This window comes from Lycium ferocissimum, chromosome 6, assembly GCF_029784015.1.
Source record: "Lycium ferocissimum isolate CSIRO_LF1 chromosome 6, AGI_CSIRO_Lferr_CH_V1, whole genome shotgun sequence".
Lineage (NCBI taxonomy): Eukaryota > Viridiplantae > Streptophyta > Magnoliopsida > Solanales > Solanaceae > Lycium > Lycium ferocissimum.
Window position 1 is genome coordinate 9,428,607 of NC_081347.1, and position 20,618 is coordinate 9,449,224.

The 20,618-nt window shown below is 33.8% G+C and overlaps 2 protein-coding genes across 2 annotated transcripts; one reads left to right on the forward strand and one right to left on the reverse strand.

Moving 5' to 3' along the window:
* The first annotated feature begins 2,156 nt into the window (after positions 1–2,156).
* On the forward strand, positions 2,157–6,642 carry LOC132061081 (RING-H2 finger protein ATL70-like). The gene is made up of 3 exons (XM_059453954.1): positions 2,157–2,856; positions 3,030–3,103; positions 6,609–6,642. The coding sequence occupies exons 1-3, from the start codon at positions 2,371–2,373 to the stop codon at positions 6,640–6,642; spliced, it is 594 nt and encodes a 197-aa protein (XP_059309937.1). The 5' UTR covers positions 2,157–2,370.
* Positions 6,643–17,381: 10,739 nt separating this feature from the next.
* On the reverse strand, positions 17,382–18,527 carry LOC132061082 (uncharacterized). The gene is made up of 3 exons (XM_059453955.1): positions 18,456–18,527; positions 17,968–18,333; positions 17,382–17,789 (listed from the first exon to the last, which is right to left on the reverse strand). The coding sequence occupies exons 1-3, from the start codon at positions 18,525–18,527 to the stop codon at positions 17,382–17,384; spliced, it is 846 nt and encodes a 281-aa protein (XP_059309938.1).
* Positions 18,528–20,618: the final 2,091 nt, after the last annotated feature.

A 20,618-nucleotide genomic window follows, 5' to 3' on the forward strand; every position in this document is an offset into this window, starting at 1 on the left:
TATATGTATTAATTAAAGATATGCTAATTTTATAATTGTTATGTAAAGTTAAACTCGAAGAAAGATGAAGTGAAACTGCAAAATTTTGTTCAGATAAAAAGGGCACAAACAGGAGGACTTATGGCTAACTAAAAATGTTCAGAGGGTTGTTGCGAAGTGAATCAACTATCGATATAATAATTGTCACCTTTCTTCAGGATTAAATTATGGTTTTATGGAGGTTTATTTTAAGGGATTTCTTTTCAACAATATATAGCCCAACACAACACATTATAAATGTAAAAATTTAAACCCCATTCTAGATTCTACAGTCTACAGTATCATCATTACCATTTACACGATTTAAAGTTTCTAACCCCAACCAACTATTTGTAAATATAAGTACAGTACCATCAAAGTAGAATCTCAGTGGTGAGATAGAAACTGTTCAGTTATCTTATATCATTTTTTTTTCTCTCTTTGCTGTTCTAAGAGATAGTGGTAAAAAAACACACCTATGAGGTGTCACGTTTGTTATTTTCATACTAATTGAGGTGTGTATTTGATAAATAATTGGAGATAATTTGGGTAGAAAACGTAAACACCTGATAGTTCAGATAGAAAACTCACAAAAAAAAGTGATAGTTGAAGTCTGTTTTTGATCATTATCTCTCTTGTTGTAATTGTTCAAATTAGATTGTGGCGAAGTATTATTTGTATTTATAAAAAATCAAAATTTTCTTGACATGAATTGGTTTTGCTACCTCTCACCATCAGGCAAAGTCATGAAATAAGTCCGAAATTTTCGAATCAACCAACAGACACGGCCAAATTTTATTTTTTCTATTGATAACAACTTTCAGTTCGTGACACCATATGTTGACAAAAAGTCAACGAGTTGCATTTTCTAACATTATTGCTATCAGTTTTACCTGTAATTGTCATTTTTATATTAAGTTAAATATGTGTATGCCCTTTCCGAAATGGGCAAACGAATAGAAAATTATATTACATGCATTATTATTGGAATATTTTGGAATGGAGCATGCCTACGACCACAATTTTTGGTATTAATAAACTTATGTAATCTTATCGCAACTGTACTTAAGATTCTTAAATCTTCCAAGAACCTAAAATAACAAAGAGATTATGTCAAATAATTCAACCTACCTATCACAAAAGCTGAGTCATTAATAGTCTTTTCGGTCGAGTTTACAAATCTGTTTATTTTAAAAGTGTTTTTTGTTAGAAGTTCTTTTCCAAAAAGTATTTTTTTGAAGAGTGAGCACCAAATTCCATTTAGCTAATCAATTTAAAAAGTTCTTTTGCTAACATTAGAGCAACAATTTGTGTTTGATCTAGATTCCAAAAGTGTTTATGAGAAAAATTTGCTTTTTTCTGCTTCTAAAAAACAAACTATAAGCTTAAACAATATTGACCTAATATAACTCACCCTTCCAAAACTACATTTCCTGCATCAGTTTTCCTCAATTCCACCATATAGTTAATTTTCAAACATGAATAGAAAGTTTTCTCTCTGACAGTGACACTAAATGAGTCAACTTCCTAAATGGATAGACTTCATTGTTTTTATACATTGAGGAAAATTAAATTGATCGTTTTTCAACCAATTGCCATTAGATAAAAGCCGGAAACATTATAAAAAATTGCTCAAGATATAGTTCTCATATTTTGCGAACACTGAAAACTTTTCTTTAATGATTCGTTGTTAGAAATGATTAAAAAAATTGAAAAAAAAAAAAAAAAAAACCAAACTAGTCAACATTTAACAAAGGGTACACTACTAAAAACAGAGGTTTTCTCTACCGACATTCAATGAAAAATTTGTGTTATAAAACATGATTTTTCCACCTCGTTCCCCCGAATCAGGTCACTGAAAAAACGCAGGATGAGAACTTTCTAAGTTTTCCATGTGAAAACGGTAAAATAATAATTTTTTAGTAGTAGCACCAACTAATGTCACAATCTTGGGAAGAAAGATAAAGTAATGTGATCAACTAGCTCAGTCCGTCCGTCCCCAACACCCCCGGCCACCCGCCACCCCGTCCCCCCCACCCCCCCACCCTTTCCCCCGCCCCCCCCAAACCAAACTCCACCCTTCAAATAAATAAAGATAGAGAAAAACAAAATTAAAAAGGAAAAAAGAAAGCCTCTTCCTGACCAATCCCCTTTAAGTTGCTTTTTTTTTTTTTTAAAATCCTGTATGACATCAAAAGCTCTTTATTCATACATATAAAAATTTAGTTCCCACAACTAGTAAACATATCTTCCCTTTTCCCTCAGACTCATCTTCCATACCATCCAAAAGTTCAAAAACTCCATCACTTCTCCATAATTCATTAAGCAAATACATAGTTTTTTCAAGCAAATATGAAAATCACAATAATGGAAGGTGGGGAAGTGAGTGAATTAGGTGGTCCAGAAGATCAATTAGGTGAAGAAAAATTAAATTACTATGGCTATGGTTTTATATTTTCTCTTGGAATCCTTATAATCCTCATAGTCATAACCTATGCTTCTTACTTATGCATCCGAATGCGATCTCGAAATAATCCAACCACCACAACCACAACAACAACTGAAAGTGGACTGATTTTTATTCAACAAGGTCTTGATGAAGCCACTTTGAGGGGCTATCCAAAGTTACTATATGCACAAGTTAAGGCTCACAGAGGGGAGTATGCATCTTCTTCTGGATGTACTATTTGCTTGGCTGATTATAAAGACAATGATATGCTTAGGCTATTGCCTCATTGTGGCCATCTTTTTCATCTCATGTGTATTGACACTTGGCTTAGGCTTCATCCCACTTGCCCTATTTGTAGAAATTCTCCACTCCCATCTCCTTCGGTTGAGGTTAGTGACGCATCCAGAATTTAAGTGTTGTGAGTCAAAACTGTTATAAAAATGAATTTTGAAATATAGATTTCCCTCTATTTATACTTATTTTCTGCATATATAGAACGACTCGGACATCAATTTTGCTGAACCACTGAACCTATTGTTGAATCTGTTGCCTTTGCAACCAGGAAAATTTGAGTCCATTGCTCCTCATCAGCAAATTCAAGAAGATAGGGGTCTCTTTTCATTTATGTTCTTTTTTGTTAATTTTTTTTTTTTTTTATGACGATTGTATTCGGATCAGTTTATGTGCACCTCAACTAATCCACTGTGAAGCTGTCACGTTCCAGTACAGATATAATAAGTATTTCCACAAATGTACAAATATAGTAAGTCCTTAATATACATATATAGTAAGTCATTAAAGTACTACACACTTTAAGCTACTTTAAATGTACAAATATAGTAAGTCCTACAAAATGGAATTTTTGCAAAATTCTAATGTTACATTGATCTTCGACAGTTTTGTTTTTTCTCTGGTCCACATGTGTTTTACCTTTTTCCACATACACTTAAAACAGTGATATGAATTAATTCCCATATATGACAACACAACAAGAGAAATAAAGAGGCAAAGTTGTAATCAGAGAAATAAATAAGGAATAAGGCAAATCATTCATTTAGTCAATTGTATATGGCTTTGAGCTGGCAACTTATAAAATAAGTGGTTCATAGTTCATGAGTTCCAAGGCAAACAATTAGAGATCTGGAGATGCAAAGATATTATAGTTCTGACAATCTCTTAGATTTAAATTTGTGTTGATCGATCACAATCTCTGTAACAATCTCAGTTGATTAAAGATCTCTTGGATCTATCTACATGCTAGAAATACATTAATTATTTCTGTACGTGTTCATTCTCGTATATTAAGTTATTCTTGATTTGTAATGTATTACTCCATTATCTACTTCGTGAATTTTGATTTGGTTGATTGTGAAACTGAGATACGGATATTAGCAACTATTGAGAGTCCGGATTGATGTTGAATCATCACGTGAAAATTGGGAGTAGGTAAGATCTAGTCCATAATGAACCGTCATAATTAGTGAACAAGTGTGAGCTTCGCTCCCGACAATATGGAGTACTAACCATTATAATATTTCTACACAGGAGTAATAGAGATATGGGCATAATGTTTTAAGATCAAGACGTTGATTGTTCTTTTTTAAAAAAAAAAAAAAAAAAAAACTTGGTTAACAGAAGAGCAAAATGGTTCAACTGGGTAACTGCAATTCTTAGATCACTAGGATTAGAATTTGTAACACTACGATTCGAGTTGTGACATTTTTAGAAATTACATTGGAGTGTCAAGATTGGGGATATTGATATAATTAGAGAAAACATCCAAGTTTGTCCTTGAACTTTGTGAAAATTTTAAAAATAAATTTAAAATCGATTTCTTCACTTCCGTCAGTCGAGAAGGGCATAACTAAACCATTTAATTTGTATACAAGCAGGAGTGTAAATAGGCCTCTTTTTTAACGGAAATGTATATTTATTCTAAGTTGTATAGTACGAGGGTATATTTGGATTTTCCCCTTTATTTTTTACTTGGCTGGCTAAAGCTGTTTAGATTCCTTTATTATTTACTATTTTATTTAGTACAAAACTTCCGCCCCCTCTATAAATCCACTAGTATATTATGTGTCTATCGTGGGCTAAAAAAATGGAATTGCCGAATAGTTGAATGTTGAAAGATGATGTTAACTCTCAATAATTTATATTTTATTTTGGTGAACTCATAAGATTTCATAAGAAAACATGATCAATTGATCACATCTATTCTATCGATATATCAAAGGGATCTCTTAATATTTGTAATTTTTTTTATGAAATGATACAATTGGCTAGCCGTAGCCGCATACATTCTCAAGCCACAAATATCAAGCAAACCAAAAGACACACCTAGATGACTTCCAAAGTTAAAAACACAATATATTAAGGAATAACCTCTATTTTGTATCATTTTAATGAAGAGCAAAGGTGCAAATATACCCCTCAAGTTTGCCCCTCAATTTTGCTATTTAGAGTAGATATGTCCCTCATTAAAAAAGTGGTGCATATATATACCCCTGCGTTACACAAATGGTGCCAATATGTCCTTGACGAGATTTTAAAATCATTTAACTTATTTTTAATTAAAAAATATCACGTGGCTTAAAGAAAATAAGTCTACCCATATTTTTGGAGACTTTTTTTTTTTTAAAGCCACGTGGTAATTTTTTTTTCTAGTGGGTTGGCTAGTTCGTTTAAAAAAAATCTTTGTGGTTATAAAAATAAGTTTATCCAGTTTTTAAACAAACCAAACCCGACCCACCAAAAAGTAAGTACCACTTGGCTTTTAAAAAAATAAATCTACTAAAAAAATGGGTAAACTTATTTTCTTTAAAGCCACGTAACATTTTTTTAATTTAAAAACAAGCTAAATGATTTTTTTTTAAAAAAAATTGTTAGCAAAAAGGTATATTTGCGTCATTTGTTTAACGGCAGGGTATATATGCACTATTTTTAACGAGGGGTATATCTGTTCTAAATCGAAAAGTTGAGGAGTATATTTGTACCTTTTTCCTTTAATGAATATATTTAACTGGAAGATCACCTATTTTGCATTTATGAAAATCCCGAATAAATCTAACGGATAAAAAACTTATTTGAAAATCTGAATTTAATCAGTGAATGAATTTCAAATATTGTTATAAATATTATTATAATATTGTGATGTCTATCTTTAGGAGAAATTTTAGGGTTTGCTAGGGTTTGTGACTTTGGCACCAAGTCAATTCTCTCCTATAAATAGAGGTTCTCTTGTATTTCATCCCTTATAAGAGAAATAAGAACTCTCCCCTCTTCTCTCTTTCTCCACAATATTCTTATTGCTTGCTTTATTATTTTATAACACGTTATCAGCACGAGACTCTACCTTGAGCACTTACTTTAAAGAAATCTTGAGATTTGGAGAAAGATAACCTATAGTTATCATCGGTCTAAGAAATTGGACGTTGAACAAACGCACCATTAGCCATGTGAGTATTCACCTTGCCTTTGAAAAGGTACGATGTTTTATTTTAATCAATTTGGATCCATTGGACTATTATGTTTTCATATCATTGGGATCTATGAATAAGCATTACTTATGCATATCTAGTTTTTCCACAGTATAAATTTATCGTATTGAACATACATGTATTACCATTTGATTTTTAAGAGCATATACAAGCATTTGTTGGACTATTGCATCCGTGTGCTTTTAAATGTCTGTATTGCAATAAATATGTAGAAAAAAATATATATTTCCTATGACTATTGCGTATTTTAATGTGTGAAATAAAATTGCTCCTGAAGAGCAATATGTGTATATTATGATACTAACGCCACATTGGCTTGAACTTCGGCAGAGTTCATGTACCGCCACCAGAAGTGGTAAGTGGTAACATATTTCATGTCTTAGTTAATCACTTGAAGACTAGAAGTGATAATAATTTTACAGGCTTATAATATATATGTATGCCTCGATTTGCTCTGAAGTAGCAACATCATAAGAAGAAATTGTAAGTTCCGTAATTTTGATGTGGTTGAGGCAAGTCCATGTGATTTGGTTCCATTCCCTGAAGTGAGTGAAACAACTTACAAATACAGATTCATTCTTTGAAGTGAATGTGACAATATTGTAAAGCCTATAAATACGAACATGTACTTGGTTGTGAAGATATCACGACTCACCTCCAGAAGAGGTAGAATAATTGAGAAGAAATATTCTGAATTTCCTTACTCGTAGTAAATCTGAAGTTTACTCCCGAAGTAGTAAGACTCTAAAATTTACACTTGGAGTAGTAAATGCGAAGTTTACTCCAAAGTAGTAAGACTTTGAAATTTGCTCCTGTAGTAGTGAACTCTTAAATTTACCCCCGAAGTTGGTAGAACTTCTAACTTTACTCTCGAGTGGTTAAACTTTGCATTGCTCCTTAAGAAGTAAAACTTTGAAATTTTCTCCTGAAGCAGAAAGAAGTTGTAAGATACATGAGAGATAATTTGAAGCCTAAGTGACCAGGTTCATTCCCTGAAGTGAATGAAGAAATACCACAACACCTCCCGAAGAGATAAAATAATATAAATGTTATTTTGTGGTATAAAGTGATTGTTGCACGTAGAAACATCTTGGTCAATTTTATTTTAAGGCAAAAGATGGCGATCTCGTTGAATGTTTTCTATCGTATGTTTTTAATTTTCCCGAAGGAAATAACAATTTATATATTTTTCCATCGAGGAAGTACACCAATATGTCATGTAGTGCATATTCTTAATAATATGTCAAAACCAAGTGCACAGCTAATATTTGTTTGTTGAATATTAAGGTACGTGTAAACCACGAGTAGTACGTGGGCTGTTGTTTTGGATTGAGCCTAAACCACATAGGCACTAGATACATTAATAAGAACCATAATAATTTCTATGTTTTATGGTATAAGGAGATATGGGTCACTACCCAATTTCATGAAATTAATAGTATTATATTGTCTTCGATACATCATAAAAGGATTCTCTTTAAAAAGTACTACATGTATGCAAATCTTTTAAAATTAGAAAAGTGAATTATTGTATCCTAGTAGAATTTATTAATTAGTCATTATTTTTTATCATATTGATGAAAATTTATCAAGATGGATGTAATTCTATTTAATGAAAACAAGGACTTGAAACTTTAAGTATATGACGTGGAAGTGTCCATCACTTTGTTAATTAGACCATTACGAAATTATGGGAGGAAAGGTGTGAGATATATCTTAAACCATTTCTTTATAAGTTTTATAGTCTCTGTGCATTTTTATTTTATGGCTATCACTATGTGTTTATGGTGTACATCCACGTACCCAAAGAATGTTTTGCATGTGTGCGTGTAAAACTATATTCATTAGTCGATTTGATATCACATGTCCGTATTGGTTCTTATCGAATATAACCATTGGTTTGTTATATTACTTAGTTTTTACTTTGTACTTTCTAATAGTACTAATATTTAATGTGTATTTATTTTACTTTGCGTACGTCATTTCATTTGAAGATATGGATAACTCTCAAAGTAAGTTCAGATTAAAATTCAATTATGAATTTATTATTTCTAAATGTCCACTTGCTTACCGTTTTCTTTCATGACATCATAAATATCTAATCAAATTCTCTTTCTAGACACACAGGTGTCTAAGCAATATTTGGTAGTACAAAAGTAATAATCAAGGTCCGTAAGAACCTAATTGTTTATATACAAAATCATGACACCGGTAGTGTCCAAAATATTTGATTATGAAAAATAAATTGAAAGCTCTTGAAGAGTTTATTTATTATTATGGCATTCATCCTATCTCCAAAGTTGTTATGATCGAAATACAAGTAGTAAACCCGAAGTTTACTAAAGTAAATGACTATCATATTGTAGCTATTAATGATGGGATGATCAAATATCTACAAAATCATGGTGGGTAATAAATATCTATGTGAAAGTTTACACGCCTTATTTTCCAACATATACTACAGTATGACCATGATGAAATCACATGTTACGGTAAACCAGAAGTTTACTGGTACAAAAAAAAAATAAAAAATCATGTCATAGTAAACCAGAAGTTTACTAAAACAAATAGCACATGGCATGGTAAACCTGAAGTTTACTAGTATAGATAATTTTATCAGTTGGCATGAGCAATTTGGCCACCCGATTCAAATATGATGTGCAGATTGAATATTCGACATATATTGAAGAACCGAGAGATTCTTCAAGAATTTATTTTTGTTGCTTGTTCTCATGATAGCTAATGTTGGGATTGAATTTCCCAAATTATATAGAAAAGGTGAATATGGGCCGTTCTCATATGTGATGTCTTAAATAGATGCATCGATAAGACAGTCACATGTGCGTTTATTGTCAACTTGCTTTGACATATGCAAAGTTACTTGCTCAAAATAATTGAGTTGAGAGCGTAATTTTCAGATTATGTAATCAAGATAATTCATCTTGTGAATACTAGTTTATATCCAAGTTGGTTTGGCATTGAATGCCTCCGATAAAAAGCTAAACCATTGCTTATGAGAACAATGCTTCATGTGCTAAATTATGATAAATTTTCCCCTCACAATTGGTTCGTGGTTAGGAACACGATATTTCCATCTAACAGTTTTTTATATGTGGTATACGATTAATTAATCTACCATGATGCATAAAGATGGATTCCCTAAAGAAAATGGGGTGTATGTTAGTTTTTCTAACATAAGGGGAGAGAATAAGCAAGTGAGGAATATGTGATAAATTATATATCATTAGTATGATCCTCATTCAAAAGATAATTCTACTCAAATGCTAGAAGCATTTGCCGACCCAAAATTAATTTCTAACTTCACCGCAAAATGCTCCTATTAAATTCATGTCCACGAAGGACGAGTCTATAGCATACATGAAGTGTGGTAGACTAATCGGTTCCAAACGCAATAATCATGGAAAAGAAAGAGGAGCAAATGATCAATGATCATTATAAGGAGGCAATGTGCTCTTGAAGAGCCTACGACATAACACTTCATGAAACCTCATGAGAGGTTTAGGTACCTAAAAATAATGGAAGTGATGAGATCTCAATAAGTTATGTCACATTGCGAACCGATACAAATGATATATCATCGATGATATCTTTGGTACAATATAGCGCAATATTGTAAAAGATTGTGAGGATCTAAATTCTACGTCTATTAAAGCATGCTAACGAAATTATTATCAAGTGAAATGACGCATCTTGGTAAGCGTAAAGGTTATTGGACACAATCCGGACACCGAAGATGTCACATATTTAAATAGAAATAGATGTTGTCTGACATATATGAATTACTTGACAAAATTATATGAAAATTCTGAAGAATTTCAAATGCAGAAGCATATACATGTTGTAGAAATTTGTTCATAATTCTTATATGAATTAAGCAAGGTGAACGCGATTTTATCACCTTAATGAATATTTTCTGACTAAGGTCACAAATGACACTATTTATCCTTACGTCTTTGTGAAAATCAAAATCTGTCATATTGTTGGTGCAAGTTGATTACTTGAATATTATTGAAACTCTTGAAGAGTTCTCAAAAGAGTATATTATTTGTTAAAAGAAGTTGAAATGAGAAACTTGCGGAATTCTTTGGTCTGAAGTGCCATATCTTTATGCAATTGATGCATTTATATATTTTGCTACGACTATAAGGGATTATAGTCATATGATGTTGGTCTACATGACAATCAAATCATATAAAGATAGCATCTATTTATAAAGCAAGTCGGAATACACTTGCAAAGTGATTTCAATAATATCATATACCAATGCAACTCTATCCAAAGATCGAAGACGCAGCAAAGATACATAGCCCAACTAAAGAGAGGATTCATAAAAGCACAAGTCATGCTTCATCAAAGTTGTTCTTCACACACGAGCTCCGGAAGAATGGTGATATCAACGTGCAAGAGATTTGTTTGAGCGTTAATATGACCGATTTATTCATTAAGTCTATACCAACCGCAACCAAGTCTATAGCAACCCAACTCTCAAGTGAAGATGTGAAGATTCAAGTTTTGGATTGAAGTTCTCATCAGGGGGAGTTAATACGCGTTGTACTCTTTTTCCCTTTCAAGGTTTTTGTCCCACTGGTTTTTCCTTGTAAGGTTTTTAATGAGGCAACCAAATAGCGTATTATTAGAAATATGTACTCTTTTTCCTTCACTAGAATTTTTCCCACTGAATTTTTTCTAGTAAGGTTTTAATGAGGCATATTATCTATCGAAATAGACATCAAGGGGGAGTGTTATAAATATTATTATAATATTGTGATGTCTATCTTTAGGAGAAATTTTAGGGTTTGCTAGGGTTTGTGACTTTGGCACCAAGTCAATTCTCTCCTATAAATAGAGAGGTTCTCTTCATTGTATTTCATCCCTTATAAGAGAAATAAGAACTCTCCCCTCTTCTCTCTTTCTCCACAATATTCTTATTGCTTGCTTTATTATTTTATAACAAATATCTAATTATTAAATAAATAAAAAAAGGCGATTCACAACTTGGCTATGATCGGCTCATCTACAAAATCATCCGTGTTATTTCGGCAGATTTTTTTTGTAGGAATAGCCATAAGCCCACAACTTACAACTTTTCAGTGTGTCATAGAATTTCAACCGGAGAATTTGAAATTCTTTGACAATAACTATTTCTCATTTACAAAGACTGAAAAGTGGTTATTTGTGAATTTCACCCAAAAAATTTCTAATAATAAAGGCACAGATCTCCACACTCTTAAAAACGAAAGTATATATAACACTAACAAATTAAACGAAAGAATCAAACCATCCACAGAGAGCTCCACGATAGGTAAGATTATTCTCAATATCAAATTATCAATGACTAGTGAGCGACATAGTCCAGTAAATACAAATTTGGTTCCACTTAACTATCGGAACTTGAAAACTACTAAAATTTCAACAAATATAATTTCTAAACCTGTAACTTTAGAAGTGCAACGAATTCAATGCTAAAAATCTTAAAATCGAACCGATCATTTTAAATACTGAATCCGCCTCAGTACGAAGGCAAAGGTGATGGCGAGGGCGAGGGCGATGGCGAGGAAGTTGGCGCAGAGTTATTGGACGAGTTTTGAAGGACAGTGACACTAAATTTCTGGCCTAATGAACAATAGTTTAAAATGCTGCATGTGTAATAAAATACCCCTGCCTCCATCAATGTAATGTTCACTGGACCATCACTGAATACTTTGTAAGGCTGATTAGCCGTGCAATAACCGTACTCTCTTCTTGATACTTGCATCACATTGTAAAATTCTGGATCAAAGTCAAAATCTGCATATATTATATGCCCCAAAAAAAGATAATCATAACATTAAGAATCATCACAAAAAAAAAAAAATGTAAACTAAAAGAGTTATTCCCTCGCACTCCTAAATTATGTGATACCGTTCGGATTTCGAGAGTCAAACTTTAATTTTGATCATTAATTTAGATATGAAATCTTTAAGTTTCTTGAAATAAAATTACATATTTGAAAACTACGTAAAAGTATTATAAGTCACAATAATTGATAATTTAAAATGTTTAAAATGCATATGAAAAAACCATATTCAAAGAAAAACTCGTTTGATTCTCGAAATCTGAAAGGTGTCAGATAAATGGGGACGGAGGGAGTAGTAAAAAAGTTAAGGGAAGTACAAAGAGTGTCTCCAGGGAAGAAAAGTTGGGAAGAAGACCAGTTAGTATAGAAGTTATTTGTGGGAGGGATAGTCCAAATTGAGTCACCAACCAAATGTTGCGTAGCGTATGATTGATGATGTAATATTAGTAATAATAGTGCAAATGCTACCAAGATATGGTGATTTTGCATTTCCATTGCTATTTCTTGGGGGGGGGGGGGGGGGGGAATAGAAGAGATGACAGAAGATGATTTGTAAATGATGATGTTGCGGTTGAGAGGTTAAGAACAGATGGAGATGAAGAAAATGAAAAGTTTTGAGAGATTGTTAACTGTTTGTGCCACAATTGAAGGTCAATAGATATTCCAAAAATGCATTAACATACTTCTTAAATAAGTCCTTTCAATTTTTATTTTATCGGATGTCCTATAAGGGACAAAAAAGTCCCTCCAATTCGAACACAAAAATATGATTATTTTTGGCAAAAATTCATGTCTTGGACGGCTAATCAAGCTTTAATCAGTATTTCAAATCTATTTAACCGCTTTTTAATGTGAAATAAAATTTGAATAAAAATACTCCCAGCCTATCCCGAAAAAACTAGAGCACTATATACAGTTCATGTTGGAAATATTATGGAAATCACGAAACTCTTGTAGCTTGAGGCGTGTCAAAAGACAACATCGAAGGATAATTCACTGGTGTAGGTGTATCCCCCAGATTCAACAAGCTCTTCTAGTATAAACTAGGAGCACGTAAAGCGACAAAGATTATCTTTTTGTATCCAGCACTAAACGAAGAAAAGGTGTTCAAAAGTTTTTACTTTGTTTTTCTCTCCGTCACTTCTGCAAAATGAATACATAGAATATATAGGTTGAGAAGGGGAACAAGATATTATTAACATAATAAAGACCATAGAAGGCCGTTCAAATGGTCAAATACGTTTTCCATCATCAAATCATTATTTTGAATAAATTATAGTAAAGACCAATAATGGCTATTAATGATAATAGAACCGTTAAGATGATTTCACGATTTTTCCTCATAGTCTCTTAGACACAATATAACTTTTAAAACACCATTGAAGAAAATATTAATACCCATTAAATAATGAATCTAGACATTTCTTTTTGAGATATTAAAACAATTTTTATAACAGTTCAAACATTACGAAAAATCCTACAGTTCATACTCCAAAAAAGAAATGACTTTTTACCGCTTTCTAACTAAGAAGATAGGGCAAAAATGTATTCATAACTTAAAATTGGCTAAATATTAATGGTTTAGAAACGTTCGTTCAACATTAACAGGCGGACTGTTAAAATTGAAGATGAAGACACTGCATTTGGGAATTTTCTCTGTGTAAATTTTTATTCATCAGTATGTACCTCTCTTTATACACAAAACTATGCAACAGAATGTAACAGAAAGAAGAGGAAATGGACAAAACTAATTACACCTGTCCTATTCTAATTTGTCCATTGTATAACAAATTTTATTCTCGTGTTTGGTCACATGACCATATTTAAATACGCCATGATTCTAATCTAAGGGTGGAAGATTGATCTATCATGTGTGTGTGTTGTATGGATGAGATTAATCCACCTGGCCAGACATTTTATGTACCTTGTTCCAGTCAAAGTAAATGAAGTCTTCTACTTCAAAAACGTCACAGCTGTTTCTTCAATTCTCTCTCTCGTTTTCTTTGTACATCATAGCTGTCTTCTTCTTTTCTCTCTCTCGTTTTCTTTGTGTTTCCATGGAGGGTCTGTACTCCAACATCCCCCCTCAAGTTGGAGGGGAGAGTCATGACCCCCAACTTGGTCAAAATCGCTTTCTGAGAAACCCCGAAAGGGGCTTAGTAAAGAGATCTATTTTCTTTTAGAGGGAACAAATGAAAGAGTAATTAGACCGGATTGGAACTGTGGCGCACAAAGTGACAAAATCCAATTCAACATGTTTGGTGCTTTCGTAAGACAGATTACGAGCTATATGGATGGCGAAAGCTTGACTATCGGATAAGCGGAATCGGGAGTGAAATTGGAGCGGAAAGATCCTCAAGGAGACGAATCAACCAAGTAAGTTCGGCGGTAGCTCACGGCGCGTGGATCGATATTCGCTTCTGCGGAGGACAAAGAGATCGAGATTTGTTTCTTCGATTTCCAAGAAATCGGAGCACCGCCAAGGGTAATGAAAAATCCACTAACCGATTTACGAGAATCTTGAGACGATGCCCAGTCCGCATCGCAAAAAGCCGAGCAAAAAAGATGGATTGGAAGATAGTAATATGCCTTGACCCGGATCTGAGCTGAGGTATCGTAAAACTCGTAAAGCAGCTGAGAAATGTGACAAACATGGTCGCTGCATGTATTGACTTAGAGCAAGAACAACAAAAAAAGACAGATCGGGGCGAGTGTTGGTCAAATAATTCAACTTGCCGACAGTGACGATAAAGCGTGGGGTTGTCCAAACGAGGACTATCATCCGCTCGAAGTTTGGAGGAGGGATCCAATGGAGAACCAACTGTAGGCAAATGAGAAACATCGAATTCATGAAGCAGATCCGAGGTAAATTTTCGTTGATTGACAATAAATCCATGCTCTTCTCGTAAAATTTCCATGCCAAGAAAATAGTGAATTTCTCCCAAGTTCTTAACTTTGAACTACGTATTGAGAAAACATTTGATATTCTCGAGCTCACCAAATCATCCCTTCTTGGAGAGAATATCATCCACATAGACTGTAGGATGGAAATTAGTGACCCATTCTCAAAAACTGCATAGATAATCGTTTAAGGAAGAGGAATAACCTTTGAAAGCTAATGCTCCTAAGAAGCCGAGGGCGTACACAAAAAAAAAAAGGACTTTTTTTAGAGAAGACGTACATGGTTAGGACTAGGAGGTGTCGGTCTTCTCTCGGAAACTTCATAAAAACCTTCTTAGGTCACCATGCAAAAACGCATTGTTGACATCTAGTTGTGAAAACTCATCGCTTTTCTAACCGCAATGGTAAGATCATGGATAGTGGTCATTTTCACAACAGTGAAAAAGTTTCTCCATAATCTATACCTTCTTCTTTGGATATCCCCTCACCAAAGTCTTGCCTTTAGTCTTTCAATACTCCCATCTAAGAGATGCTTTATCTTGTATACCCATTTGCAAGGTAAAGCTCTTTTCCCTTTAGGTAACAAAGACAACTTCCCAGGTTTGATTGTTTTCCAAAGCCTTAATTTCTGAGTTCATGGCTTCTCTCCAACCTGGATGTTGGGAAGCCTGGTTGTAGCAACTAGGCTCAGTGATGTTAGAAAGGGAATGAAGTAGGTGCTGATTGTTGAGAGATAAAAAAGCATAACTCCTAGGCTTAGAGAGTGATCAAAACAAGTTTTCCCTAGATCGGTGAATATCACACCATTGCAAATGTAGTCTTTTAGATAACCAGTTCATGAGATATCCTCGCTATTTGTTGGTGGATTGGTTATGGGACGTCCAGTAAGTAGGAATAGAAAAGTTTGTGTAGGAGAACTTGGATAAGCGTAGGTCAAGTTGTAATATAGGCTGATGTAGAATTCATTTGGTGAGGGGAACTTAGTGGCGGATGAGAGAGTGTAGAATCGTAACTTCTCCAATGATCGGATAGTATGGTGAGGTTCGAGGGTGTAACTTTTCCAAAAGGATCATGAATTGGTGTTGATTGAATCTGAAATGGAAAATCATAATGATCATCTAAGGAAGAAGGGGAATTGAGAAAAATAGGTGTGTGTGAGTTATCAGATGAGTTGAAAGGAAAGCGTGATTCATGAAATCTCACATCTCTGGATACAAACACTTTCTTTGTATCAAGGGACGAGGTTATATCCTTTAACAGATGGATAGCCTAGTAAAACACAAGCGTAAAGCTCTTTCATCAGACTTGTTCCTTCCTTGTCCTAGGGTGGAATTGACAAACATCCAAAATTCCTCAAATGATCATAAGTAGGCTTTTGTCTAAACAATACTTCATAAGGTGTTTGCCCTTGAGCACACTAGATGGCGGTCGATTAATGATGTGTGTAGCGCCGAATAGACTCTCCCGAGGACATAGGCAATTTGGATTGGAGCATCAATCCTCTAGCAATCTCTAAGAGGTGTCATCTTTAAACAATTCCATTTTGTTGAGGGGGTAGCTACAAAGACATTGATACGAGAATCCCTTGTGAGGCTAGAAAAGGCGATTCTTGTGTGCCTCTTAACTCAGTATTATCGGTTTGATCATTTTAACTCTCACATTGAATTGTCTCTCTACCATAGATGAAAGCTTTTAAGACGGAAAAGCATTACTCTTAGTGCTTAGTAAGAATGTCCATGTTCCTCTACCTTGAAATCATCTACTATGGTGAGAAAGAACCGAATCCATTATAAGTATTACACTTGTAGGGTCCCCCAAGTGTCTATATGGATGAGATCAAAAATGTGTGTGGACTTTATGCTACTAGTAGAAAAAGGTTGTCTAGTTTGTTTAGCTAACTACATCACAAATAAAATCGGCAAATGAAATCACAAGGAAGAAAACTTAAATGTTTCATTGGCGAAAATGGAAGGTGTCCCAACCTTACATGCCAAAGCTTTACATTAGGAGCAAGATTAACATGTCTTGGATTAGAGGTGAAACTCATTGTGAAATGGAATTTCTTCCTTTTGAAATTGAAAATACATCATTGGAATTGAAAATACTTCTAGATTTGGCATATTAGGCTCCAATAGATAGAGTCCCTCTCTACTTCACCAAAAGCTTGAGGACTCTTCATTGAAAGGTCTGTGCAACAAACATCCAAATATTGTGAATAGGACATCATATGAAAGCTGACACAAAATTTGTGGACCGGTCATAGATTATACTTAAAATCTCGCACAAGAAGCACATCTGGATTATGACATGACCAAGATAGATACACTCCTATGGCAGTCACACTTACCTTGAAAGAATTAGGCAAATTGATATTCAAAGGCATAGGAAGAGGAATTAAAAATAGAAAGAAATCAAATCAAAACACATGTGTTCAAGCTCTAATCAATGATCCAAGTATTTTGTTTAAGACTAGTGAACACGGAGAACTTGAGTATTTAAGAATGGTACCAGCCTTCGCATTTGCATTGATTCCCATCTTTCTGCTTGTCAATTTACTTTGCTTGTACATTTGCATCATTTCTGCAACGATCCTTGCTAAATTTGCTCTTGAAAATTGCCATCATTGACTCCGAAATCTTGTCCTCCCATGTTTTCCTCACTCATGAGTTAGACTTGCATTTGCTTTAATGCGGGGTTGATAGTTCCTGGGATTAGTGAACTCAAATCTGCGAAATCCATGATCTTCGTAGCAATCATCATGCACATGCCCTATTTTTTCACAATATGTGCAAGATACATTTGGATCATATTTCTTCTTGCCTCTAAATTTGTTCTGTGGCTTGGCAGTCCTCTGATTTGAGTTATTATATTTCTGATATGTGCTTGGCCCTCTCATTGCTTGACTTTTAAGTTTACGTGCATTTCTTCCCTGTCCATTAGCCATGAATGCTGAAACTCGACCAAATAATGTGTTGTTTGGTTGTTTTGCTTGTCCAATCGCCATAAATGATCCGAGAATCGGGGTGAAGTGTGCATTTGCATATACTTCCCTCTCGGTTCTCATCTGCAAAAGCAAGGAATATGCAACATCTATACCCGAAAGGATTCATCATAAGTATATTTCCCTCGATGTTAGCATACACATCATTTAGTCCCATTAGGAATTGAATTAACCTCTGATCTTCCAGGGATTTTGTTAATTTTGCTTTCCCCTCACAAGTGCATTCACATGAACAGCAAACAATCACATTTATCCCATCTAATTCATCCCATAATCTCTTAAGTTTGGTGAAGTACCCAGCAATGTCACTATTACCTTGTACTAGTCCTGTCAATTCCTTTTGTAGATGGTAGAGTTTGGCACCATTTGACTTGCCAAATCTCTGTTCTAGACTGTCCCAAAGTTCTTTTGCAGTCTTGGAATTCATCACACTGTCTGCAATATCCTTAGATAATGCATTTGATATCCAAAGATATAACCATATCATTGACACAACTCCATTGCTTTCAGGTAGACTTGTTAGGTGCTTACAAGCTCCATTGATAAAGCCAAGTTTCCTCTTGACATAGAGATAAGAGAATAGATCTCCTCCAACTCCGGGTATCCTCTTCCATCAAAAACAATGTTGACTAGAGTCAAACCAGTGAATCAATTGTTTGGTGATAAGGATGTCCATTTTCATATATTCCTTTCTCTCCCAACTCTTTGTTTCGAGCATTTTGGTTTTACCTGCATTTGAAGATGATTTTGATGTTTTGACATGATCCCTAATCGAGAGCTTAGAGATGCTTTCGATACCATGTTAAAATTGAAGATGAAGACAGGCATTTGGGGATTTTCTCAAAATTTTTATTCATCGATGTACCTCTTTATACACAAAACTATGCACTGCTAACAACAGAAGAGGAAATGGACAAAACTAATTACTGCCCTATTCTAATTTGTCCATTGTATAACAAATTTTATTCTCTCTCGTGTTGGTCACATGACCATATTTAAATCTGCCCGATTCTAATCTAAGGGTGGAAGATTGATCTATCATGTTGTGTGTTGTATGGATGAGATTAATCCACTCCGGAATACATTTTATGTACCTTGTTCCGAAAAGTAAATGAAGTCTTCTACAAAAACGTCAGACCATTTCTTCAATTCTCTCTCTCGTTTTCTTTGTACATCATATTGTCTCTCTCTCTCTCGTTTTCTTTGTGTTTCCATGGAGGGTCTGTGCTCCAACACGGACTATAAAGTGATCAGCCTGCGCTACATTTACCAAAAATATGGAGGACAAAGAAGGCTGAATACAAGAAAAGCAGAAATAATTAGTTCCTTAATTCGTATCCAAACAAACAATCATCACTGGTCCTTTTAGGTGGTCATATTTTTTATCTCGAAAAAAGTGATTAGACTGGATTTAACCTTAATAAAACCGAACTGGCAGCAACTACAAGTTTTTCTCTAGGTTCTCCAAAGAGCGTACTAGTGAACCAAAGTATACTGGGCTTTAAGCAATTGGGCAACTGAACCAATTATACCTCTTTTTCTTTGGTAAAATTTCTCAAATGACTACCTTATCGTAGCTTCCTACCATTTGTAGCATTATTTTTAATATTACCATTTGTAGCTAAAAATCGTAGTATTTGTGTGTGTTTTCGCATGTATTTGTTGCCGGCAAATACATGAGCATGCGGTAAAAATAAGGAACTTTACTTTATTTTGGTCCAGAAAATGGTATTAAATGAGAAATTAAGATATTTTTTACCTCTTTTCAAGAAAATCTCCAATATTCTCTTTCCTTACACGTTTCTCCTTATTAAGCTTCCATGCATTCTTGAACATTCAAACGTAAAAATTCAAATTTTAAAAAAAATCTTTTAACACCTTGAAAATACATTGACAAAACAAACACGATCAATCAACCAATGTATTTGAAGTTTTCAATATTGATTTCGTTTTTAATTTTACCGATGTATTTGATAGCATAACTAATGTATTTGACGTTTCCAATCAAACTCCATGTATTTTATATTAAATATCATGTATTTGTGTGAGTAACAATTTGCATCACCCATGTATTTAGTGGTAATGTATTTGAAGTCTTCAATATTGATTTATATAAATATTTACCCATGTATTTGATAAAAATAACTAATGTATTTGAAGAATCAAACCCCATGTATTTTAAATTAAATCTCATGTATTTGTGTGAGTAACAACTTGCATCACCCATGTATTTGATGGGATTAATTTGAACAAAATACATAAATATATACCCGAAACTTACCATGTATTTCATCACCCGTGTATTTAAAACTAGATGAACCGATGGAATTAATTTGAACAAAATACACAAATATATAGAAAAACTTACAAAAATACACCACCAACCACAACAATTGGTAGTTATATCATAGAACATACACAAATACATATATTTTTCGTCTTCTCAAAACCTAAAAAACTTTCTCTCTCCCTCTCTCGCGCCGCCATAACCACCGCTTGGCACAAGTCCTAAAATAATTACTTCCACTCAAGTTGATTTTGTGGAAGAATAATAACACAAATAGCGAAAATTTCACGAAACAAAGGAGATGGGATAGAACGTGAGCATTTAAGTAGCTTCTTTTTCTTTTTTTTGGAAAAAAAAAAAAAGAAAGAATACGACGAATCTTCTTGATTGGTGAGAATGGAAGTGAAATTTTTGCGGAAGGGTGAAGAAGAGGAAAGAAGACGATCATAAAAGGTAAGAAGTTATGGAGAGAGAATGGTAATGTATATTAAGTGATTAATATTGTTACCATTAAAAGGGACTATGGGATTTGAGTGCTAATTTTTAGGTATTTGTGAGATGGTAATTCAAAATTTCTTGTGTAGCTATAATAGTTAAATTAGAAA

Coding starts and splice junctions, on each gene's coding strand:
- LOC132061081 (XM_059453954.1), top strand. CDS start 2,371: ATGAAAATCACAATAATGGAAGGTGGGGAAGTGAGTGAATTAGGTGGT. Junction 2,857..3,029: donor TCCCATCTCCTTCGGTTGAG/GTTAGTGACGCA, acceptor CTTTGCAACCAG/GAAAATTTGAGTCCATTGCT. Junction 3,104..6,608: donor TTTCATTTATGTTCTTTTTT/GTTAATTTTTTT, acceptor TTGGTTGTGAAG/ATATCACGACTCACCTCCAG.
- LOC132061082 (XM_059453955.1), bottom strand. CDS start 18,527: ATGGTATCGAAAGCATCTCTAAGCTCTCGATTAGGGATCATGTCAAAA. Junction 18,334..18,455: donor AAAATCATCTTCAAATGCAG/GTAAAACCAAAA, acceptor TTTTGATGGAAG/AGGATACCCGGAGTTGGAGG. Junction 17,790..17,967: donor TAGATGGGATAAATGTGATT/GTTTGCTGTTCA, acceptor TTGCTTTTGCAG/ATGAGAACCGAGAGGGAAGT.